General features: G+C 53.7%; 1 protein-coding gene across 1 annotated transcript in view; it reads left to right on the top strand.

Annotated features, from left to right (window-relative positions):
• LOC140473143 (uncharacterized) overlaps window positions 1-9,666 on the top strand; it is a 74,873-nt gene that overhangs the window by 2,049 nt on the left and 63,158 nt on the right. Inside the window, exon 2 of the mRNA XM_072567561.1 lies at window positions 1,424-1,786. Coding sequence (XP_072423662.1) covers window positions 1,424-1,786 — 363 coding nt within the window. The remainder of the gene's footprint in view (window positions 1-1,423; window positions 1,787-9,666) is intronic.

Genomic DNA, 9,666 nt, shown 5'->3' with positions numbered 1-9,666 from the left:
GATGGAGGGGGAGGGGGGAGGGGGAGAGATGGAGGGGGAGGGGGTAGGGGGAGAGATGGAGGGGGGAGGGGGAGGGGGGAGGGGGAGGGGGGAGGGGGAGGGGGGAGGGGGGAGGGGGAGAGATGGGGGGGGAGGGGGGAGGGGGAGAGATGGGGGGGGAGGGGGGAGGGGGAGAGATGGGGGGGGAGGGGGAGAGTGGGGGGAGAGGTGAGAGAGAGAGGAGGGGGGAGGGGAGAGAGGGGGAGAGAGAGAGAGGAGGGGGAGGGGGAGAGAGGGAGAAGGAGGGAGGGGGAAGGGGCAAGAGAGAGGGGGAGAGAGAGGGGGGAGAGAGGGAGGGGAGAGAGGGAGGGGAGAGGGAGGAGGGAGGGGAGAGGGAGGAGGGAGGGGAGAGGGGAGAGGGAGGAGGGAGGGGAGAGGGAGGGGGGAGGGGGGGAGGGGGAGGGAGAGGGAGGGGGGAGGGGGGAGGGGAGAGGGAGGGGGGAGGGGGGAGGGGGAGAGGGAGGGGGGAGGGGGGAGGGGGGAGGGAGGGGGGGGGAGGGGAGAGGGAGGGGGGAGGGAGGGGGGGGAGGGGAGAGGGAGGGGGGAGGGAGGGAGAGAGAGAGGGAGGGACGGGAGAAGGGGCAAGAGGGAGGGTGAGAGGGGAGGGTGAGAGGGGAGGGAGAGAGGCAGGGGGAGATGGGGAGATGGGGAGGGGGAGGGGAGGGGAGATGGGGAGGGGGAGGGGAGGGGAGGGGGAGGGGAGGGGAGGGGGAGGGGAGGGGGACATGGTGCGGGGACAGGTGGAGGGGAGGGGTAGAGGGAGGGGTTGGGAGATGGGGGAGGGGGAGTGGGGGCGGCGGAGTGAGGGAGGGGGAGTGGGGGAGGGGGAGGGGGGAGTGAGGGAGGGGGAGTGAGGGAGGGGGAGTGAGGGAGGGGGAGGGAGGGGGAGTGAGGGAGGGGGAGGGAGAGGGGGATGGGGATGGGGAGGGGGAGGAGGGAGGGAGAGGGAGGGAGACAGGGGGAGAGGGAGACAGGGGGAGAGGGAGAGGGAGAGGTGTTGGGGGAGAAGGAGAAGGAGCGGGAGGGGGAGGAGGAGGAGGGGGAGAGGGAGGGGGAGCGGTAGAGTGGGAGGGGGGGAGGGATGGAGGGGGAAGGGGCAGGGAGAGGGGGCTATAGAGACAGAGATGGAGGGAGAGGGAAAAGGAGCGAGGGGGGGAGGGTGAGAGGGAGGGGGAGGGGGAGAGGAGGGAGGGCGAGAGGAGGGAGAGGGAGGGAGAGAGGGAGGGAGGGGGAGGGAGGGAGGAGGGGAGGGGAGGGGGTGGGGCAGTCAGTTGCTGACGTCCCTTCCCGGTTGGATAATGAGCTTGAACACTAACACCTCGCTGAGATACGAGGTTAATCCCCGAAACACCTGTCTCCCTGATCATCGGAATCACTCCGGGAGGCGGCCAGCGAGGGGGACACTGATGTCAAGAGAGAGAGGCAGAGGAACCCCCCTGGAAAGGGGGCAGGGCAAGGGGAGGGCCGCAGGGGCACAGAGACCCCCAGGGAGAAGCCCATCAAGTCAGCCCTACGTCAGTCTGGCAGGAAGGAGGGGGCAGGGCTGGGCGACGGGAGGGGGGAAGGGGGACAGGCAGCAGGCAGCAGGGGGAGGAGGGGGAGTGAGACCCCCTCGGTCAGCTTCCGGGAGAGCGGGCGTGGGGCCGAGACCCCCCGGGGGACCGCCAAGCCCCAGAGGAAGAACAGCGACACCCCCTCACTCACCACCAAAATGTACTCGCCATTCCTCAACGCACTCTTCAGTCAGGTGAGAGGGGGAGGGGGAGGGGGGGGGGGAGGGGGAGGGGGAGGGGGGGGGGTGGGGGGAGGGGGAGGGGGGGGGGGTGGGGGGAGGGGTGGGGGGGGAGAGGGGGGGGGGAGAGACACGGGGACTGGGGGAGGCCATTCAGACCATCGACCTGGGACGTCCGACAGGGAGGTCATGGCTGACTCCACGAACCTGCGGCAGGATCTGTTTCCCCAAAACCACCAGGGGGTATAAACCTGGATCTGTCCCTAACCACGTCAGAGGGTTACAGTGAGGGGTGTGGGGTATATCAGGGTGTTACAGTGAGGGGTGTGGGGTATATCAGGGTGTTACAGTGAGGGGTGTGGGGTATATCAGTGTGTTACAGTGAGGGGTGTGGGGTATTTCAGTGTGTTACAGTGAGGGGTGTGGGGTATATCAGGGTGTTACAGTGAGGGGTGTGGGGTATATCAGTGTGTTACAGTGAGGGGTGTGGGGCATATCAGTGTGTTACAGTGAGGGGTGTGGGATATATCAGGGTGTTACAGTGAGGGGTGTGGGGTATATCAGGGTGTTACAGTGAGGGGTGTGGGGTATATCAGTGTGTTACAGTGAGGGGTGTGGGGTATTTCAGTGTGTTACAGTGAGGGGTGTGGGGTATATCAGGGTGTTACAGTGAGGGGTGTGGGGTATATCAGTGTGTTACAGTGAGGGGTGTGGGATATATCAGGGTGTTACAGTGAGGGGTGTGGGGTATATTAGTGTGTTACAGTGAGGGGTGTGGGGTATATCAGGGTGTTAAAGTGAGGGGTGTGGGGTATATCAGGGTGTTACAGTGAGGGGTGTGGGGTATATCAGGGTGTTACAGTGAGGGGTGTGGGGTATATCAGTGTGTTACAGTGAGGGGTGTGGGGTATATCAGTGTGTTACAGTGAGGGGTGTGGGATATATCAGTGTGTTACAGTGAGGGGTGTGGGGTATATCAGTGTGTTACAGTGAGGGGTGTGGGGTATATCAGGGTGTTACAGTGAGGGGTGTGGGGTATATCAGGGTGTTACAGTGAGGGGTGTGGGGTGTATCAGTGTGTTACAGTGAGGGGTGTGGGGTATATCGATGTGTTACAGTGAGGGGTGTGGGGAATATCAGTGTGTGACAGTGAGGGGTGTGGGGTAGATCAGTGTGTTACAGTGAGGGGTGTGGGGTTGATCAGTGTGTTACAGTGAGGGGTGTGGGGTATATCAGTGTGTTACCGTGAGGGGTGCGGGGTATATCAGGGTGTTACAGTGAGGGGTGTGGGGTATATCAGGGTGTTACAGTGAGGGGTGTGGGGTATATTAATGTGTTACAGTGATGGGTGTGGGGTATATCAGTGTGTTACAGTGAAGGGTGTGGGGTATATCAGTGTGTTACAGTGATGGGTGTGGGGTATATCAGTGTGTTACAGTGAGGAGTGTGGGGTATATCAGTGTGTTACAGTGAGGGGTGTTGGGTATATCAGTGTTTTACAGTGAAGGGTGTGGGATATATCAGTGTGTTACAATGAGGGGTGTGGGGTATATCAGTGTGTTACAGTGAGGGGTGTGGGGTATATCAGTGTGTGACAGTGTGGGGTGTGGGGTATATCAGTGTGTTACAGTGAGGGGTGTGGCATATATCAGTGTGTTACAGTGAGGGGTTTGGTGTATATCAGTGTGTTACAGTGAGGGGTGTGGCATATATCAGTATGTTACAGTGACGGGTGTGGGTTATATCAGGGTGTTACAGTGAGGGGTGTGGGGTATATCAGTGTGTTACAGTGAGGGGTGTGGGTATATCGGGGGTTACAGTGAGGGGTGTGGGGTATATCAGTGTTTTACAGTGAGGGGTGTGGGGTATGTCGGTGTGTTACAGTGAGGGGTGTGGGGTATATCAGTGTGTTACAGTTAGGGGTGTGGGGTATATCAGTGTGTAAAACGAGGGGTGTGGGGTATATCAGTATGTTACAGTGAGGAGTGTGGGGTAAATTAGTGTGTTACAGTGAGGGGTGTGGGGTATATCAGAGTGTTACAGTGAGGGGTGTGGGGTATATCAATGTGTTACAGTGATGGGTGTGGGGTATATCAGTGTGTTACAGTGAAGGGTGTGGGGTATATCAGTGTGTTACAGTGATGGGTGTGGGGTATATCAGTGTGTTACAGTGAGGAGTGTGGGGTATATCAGTGTGTTACAGTGAGGGGTGTGGGGTATATCACTGTGTTACAGTGAGGGGTGTTGGGTATATCAGTGTGTTACAGTGAAGGGTGTGGGATATATCAGTGTGTTACAATGAGGGGTGTGGGGTATATCAGTGTGTTACAGTGAGGGGTGGGGGGTATATCAGTGTGTTTCAGTGAGGGGTGTGGGGTATATCGGTGTGTTGCAGTGTGGGGTGTGGGGTTAATCGGTGTATTACAGTTAGGGGTGTGGGGTATATCAGTGTGTTAAAGTGAGGGGTGTAGGGTATATCAGTGTGTTACAGTAAGGGATGTGGGATATGTCAGTGTGTTACAGCGCGGGGTGTCGGAATTATCAGTGTGTTACAGTGAGGGGTGTGGGGTATATCAGTGTGTTCCAGTGAGGGGTGTGGGGTATATCAGGGTGTTCCAGTGAGAGGTGTGGGGTATATCAGTGTGTTACAGTGAGGGGTGTGGGGTATATCAGTGTGTTACAGTGAGGGGTGTGTGGTATATCAGTGTGTTACAGTGAGGGGTGTGGTGTATATCAGTGTGTTACAGTGAGGGGTGTGGGGTATATCGGTGTGTTACAGTGTGGGGTGTGGGGTTAATCGGTGTATTACAGTTAGGGGTGTGGGGTATATCAGTGTGTTAAAGTGAGGGGTGTAGGGTATATCAGTGTGTTACAGTGAGGGGTGTGGGGTATATCGGTGTGTTACAGTGTGGGGTGTGGGGTTAATCGGTGTATTACAGTTAGGGGTGTGGGGTATATCAGTGTGTTAAAGTGAGGGGTCTGGGGTATATCAGTGTGTTACAGTGAGGGGTGTGGGGTATATCAGTGTGTTACAGTGAGGGGTGTAGGGTATATCAGTGTGTTACAGTGAGAGGTGTGGGATATATCAGTGTGTTACAATGAGGGGTGTGGGATATATCAGTGTGTTACAGTGAGCGGTGTGGGGTATATCAGTGTGTTACAGTGAGGGGTGTGGGGTATATCAGGGTGTTCCAGTGAGGGGTGTGGGGTATATCAGTGTGTTCCAGTGAGGGGTGTGGGGTATATCAGTGTGTTACAGTGAGGGGTGTGGGCTATATCAGTGTGTTACAGTGAGGGGTGTGGGGTATATCAGTGTGTTACAGTGAGGGGTGTGGGGTATATCAGTGTGTTACAGTGAGCGGTGTGGGATATATCAGTGTGTTACAGTGGGGGGTGTGGGGTATATCAGTGTGTTACAGTGAGCGGTGTGGGATATATCAGTGTGATACAGTGAGGGGTGTGGGGTATATCAGTGTGTTACAGTGAGGGGTGTGGGATATATCAGTGTGTTACAGTGAGCGGTGTGGGATATATCAGGGTGTTACAGTGAGGGGTGTGGGATATATGTGTGTTACAGTGAGGGGTGTGGGGTATATCAGTGTCTTACAGTGAGGGGTGTGGCGTATATCAGGGTGTTACAGTGAGGGGTGTGGGATATATCAGTGTGTTACAGTGAGGGGTGCAGCGTATATCAGTGCTTTACAGTGAGGTGTGTGGGATATATCAGTGTGTGACAGTGAGGGTTGTGGGGTATATCAGTGTGTTACAGTGAGGGGTGTGGGGTATATCAGGGTGTTACAGTGAGGGTTGTGGGGTATATCAGTGTGTTACAGTGAGGGGTGTGGGGTATATCAGTGTGTTACAGTGAGGGGTGTGGGGCGTATCAGTATGTTACAGTGACGGGTGTGGGTTATATCAGGGTGTTACAGTGAGGGATGTGGGGTATAACAGTGTGTTACAGTGAGGGGTGTGGGCTATATCGGGGGTTACAGTGAGGGATGTGGGGTATATCAGTGTTTTACAGTGAGGAGTGTGGGGTATGTCGGTGTGTTACAGTGAGGGGTGTGGGGTATGTCAGTGTGTTACAGTGATGGGTGTGGGGTATATTAGTGTGTTACAGTGAGGGGTGTGGGGTATATCAGTGTGTTACAGTGATGGGTGTGGGGAATATCAGTGTGTTACAGTGATGGGTGTGGGGTATATCAGTGTGTTACAGTGAAGGGTGTGGGATATATCAGTGTGTTACAATGACGGGTGTGGGGTATATCAGTGTGTTACAGTGAGGGGTGTGGGGTATATCAGTGTGTTACAGTGAGGGGTGTGGGGTATATCAGTGTGTTACAGTGAAGGGTGTGGGATATATCAGTGTGTTACAATGAGGGGTGTGGGGTATATAAGTGTGTTACAGTGAGGGGTGTGGGGTATATCAGTGTGTTACAGTGAGGGGTGTGGGGTATATCAGTGTGTTACAGTGAGGGGTGTGGGGTATATCAGCGTGTTACAGTGAGGGGTGTGGGGCATATCAGTGTGTTACAGTGAAGGGCGTGGGATATATCAGTGTGTTACAATGAGGGGTGTGGGGTATATCAGTGTGTTACAGTGAGGGGTGTGGGGTATATCAGTGTGTTACAGTGCGGGGTCTGGGGTATATCAGTTTGTTACAGTGAGGGGTGTGGGGTATATCAGTGTGTTAAAGTGAGGGGTGTGGGGTATATCAGTGTGTTACAGTGAGTGGTGTGGGGTATATCAGGGTGTTACAGTGAGGGGTGTGGGGTATATCAGTGTGTTACAGTGAGGGGTGTGGGGTATATCAGTGTGTTACAGTGAGGGGTGTGGGGTATATCAGGGTGTCACAGTGAGGGGTGTGGGGTATATCAGTGTGTTACAGTGAGGGGTTTGGTGTATATCAGTGTGTTACAGTGAGGGGTGTGGCATATATCAGTATGTTACAGTGACGGGTGTGGGTTATATCAGGGTGTTACAGTGAGGGGTGTGGGGTATATCAGTGTGTTACAGTGAGGGCTGTGGGTATATCGGGGGTTACAGTGAGGGGTGTGGGGTATATCAGTGTTTTACAGTGAGGAGTGTGGGGTATGTCGGTGTGTTACAGTGAGGGGTGTGGGGTATATCAGTGTGTTACAGTTAGGGGTGTGGGGTATATCAGTGTGTAAAACGAGGGGTGTGGGGTATATCAGTATGTTACAGTGAGGAGTGTGGGGTAAATTAGTGTGTTACAGTGATGGGTGTGGGGTATATCAGTGTGTTACAGTGAAGGGTGTGGGGTATATCAGTGTGTTACAGTGATGGGTGTGGGGTATATCAGTGTGTTACAGTGAGGAGTGTGGGGTATATCAGTGTGTTACAGTGAGGGGTGTGGGGTATATCACTGTGTTACAGTGAGGGGTGTTGGGTATATCAGTGTGTTACAGTGAAGGGTGTGGGATATATCAGTGTGTTACAATGAGGGGTGTGGGGTATATCAGTGTGTTACAGTGAGGGGTGGGGGGTATATCAGTGTGTTTCAGTGAGGGGTGTGGGGTATATCGGTGTGTTGCAGTGTGGGGTGTGGGGTTAATCGGTGTATTACAGTTAGGGGTGTGGGGTATATCAGTGTGTTAAAGTGAGGGGTCTGGGGTATATCAGTGTGTTACAGTGAGGGGTGTAGGGTATATCAGTGTGTTACAGTGAGAGGTGTGGGATATATCAGTGTGTTACAGTAAGGGATGTGGGATATATCAGTGTGTTACAGCGCGGGGTGTCGGAATTATCAGTGTGTTACAGTGAGGGGTGTGGGGTATATCAGTGTGTTCCAGTGAGGGGTGTGGGGTATATCAGGGTGTTCCAGTGAGAGGTGTGGGGTATATCAGTGTGTTACAGTGAGGGGTGTGGGGTATATCAGTGTGTTACAGTGAGGGGTGTGTGGTATATCAGTGTGTTACAGTGAGGGGTGTGGTGTATATCAGTGTGTTACAGTGAGGGGTGTGGGGTATATCGGTGTGTTACAGTGTGGGGTGTGGGGTTAATCGGTGTATTACAGTTAGGGGTGTGGGGTATATCAGTGTGTTAAAGTGAGGGGTGTAGGGTATATCAGTGTGTTACAGTGAGGGGTGTGGGGTATATCGGTGTGTTACAGTGTGGGGTGTGGGGTTAATCGGTGTATTACAGTTAGGGGTGTGGGGTATATCAGTGTGTTACAGTGAGGGGTGTGGGGTATATCAGTGTGTAACAGTGAGGGGTGTGGGATATATCAGTGTGTTAAAGTGAGGGGTCTGGGGTATATCAGTGTGTTACAGTGAGGGGTGTGGGGTATATCAGTGTGTAACAGTGAGGGGTGTGGGATATATCAGTGTGTTAAAGTGAGGGGTCTGGGGTATATCAGTGTGTTACAGTGAGGGGTGTGGGGTATATCAGTGTGTTACAGTGAGGGGTGTAGGGTATATCAGTGTGTTACAGTGAGGAGTGTGGGGTATATCAGTGTGTAACAGTGAGGGGTGTGGGATATATCAGTGTGTTAAAGTGAGGGGTCTGGGGTATATCAGTGTGTTACAGTGAGGGGTGTGGGGTATATCAGTGTGTTACAGTGAGGGGTGTAGGGTATATCAGTGTGTTACAGTGAGAGGTGTGGGATATATCAGTGTGTTACAATGAGGGGTGTGGGATATATCAGTGTGTTACAGTGAGCGGTGTGGGGTATATCAGTGTGTTACAGTGAGGGGTGTGGGGTATATCAGGGTGTTCCAGTGAGGGGTGTGGGGTATATCAGTGTGTTCCAGTGAGGGGTGTGGGGTATATCAGTGTGTTACAGTGAGGGGTGTGGGGTATATCAGTGTGTTACAGTGAGGGGTGTGGGGTATATCAGTGTGTTACAGTGAGGGGTGTGGGGTATATCAGTGTGTTACAGTGAGCGGTGTGGGATATATCAGTGTGTTACAGTGGGGGGTGTGGGGTATATCAGTGTGTTACAGTGAGCGGTGTGGGATATATCAGTGTGATACAGTGAGGGGTGTGGGGTATATCAGTGTGTTACAGTGAGGGGTGTGGGATATATCAGTGTGTTACAGTGAGCGGTGTGGGATATATCAGGGTGTTACAGTGAGGGGTGTGGGATATATGTGTGTTACAGTGAGGGGTGTGGGGTATATCAGTGTCTTACAGTGAGGGGTGTGGCGTATATCAGGGTGTTACAGTGAGGGGTGTGGGATATATCAGTGTGTTACAGTGAGGGGTGCAGCGTATATCAGTGCTTTACAGTGAGGTGTGTGGTATATGTCAGTGTGTGACAGTGAGGGTTGTGGGGTATATCAGTGTGTTACAGTGAGGGGTGTGGGGTATATCAGGGTGTTACAGTGAGGGTTGTGGGGTATATCAGTGTGTTACAGTGAGGGGTGTGGGGTATATCAGTGTGTTACAGTGAGGGGTGTGGGGCGTATCAGTATGTTACAGTGACGGGTGTGGGTTATATCAGGGTGTTACAGTGAGGGATGTGGGGTATAACAGTGTGTTACAGTGAGGGGTGTGGGCTATATCGGGGGTTACAGTGAGGGATGTGGGGTATATCAGTGTTTTACAGTGAGGAGTGTGGGGTATGTCGGTGTGTTACAGTGAGGGGTGTGGGGTATGTCAGTGTGTTACAGTGATGGGTGTGGGGTATATTAGTGTGTTACAGTGAGGGGTGTGGGGTATATCAGTGTGTTACAGTGATGGGTGTGGGGAATATCAGTGTGTTACAGTGATGGGTGTGGGGTATATCAGTGTGTTACAGTGAAGGGTGTGGGATATATCAGTGTGTTACAATGACGGGTGTGGGGTATATCAGTGTGTTACAGTGAGGGGTGTGGGGTATATCAGTGTGTTACAGTGAGGGGTGTGGGGTATATCAGTGTGTTACAGTGAAG

Source organism: Chiloscyllium punctatum, unplaced genomic scaffold, assembly GCF_047496795.1.
Source record: "Chiloscyllium punctatum isolate Juve2018m unplaced genomic scaffold, sChiPun1.3 scaffold_532, whole genome shotgun sequence".
Taxonomy (NCBI): Eukaryota; Metazoa; Chordata; class Chondrichthyes; order Orectolobiformes; family Hemiscylliidae; genus Chiloscyllium; species Chiloscyllium punctatum.
The sequence above is the reverse complement of the archived record's forward strand: the minus strand, read 5'-3'. Positions and strand labels throughout refer to the sequence as shown.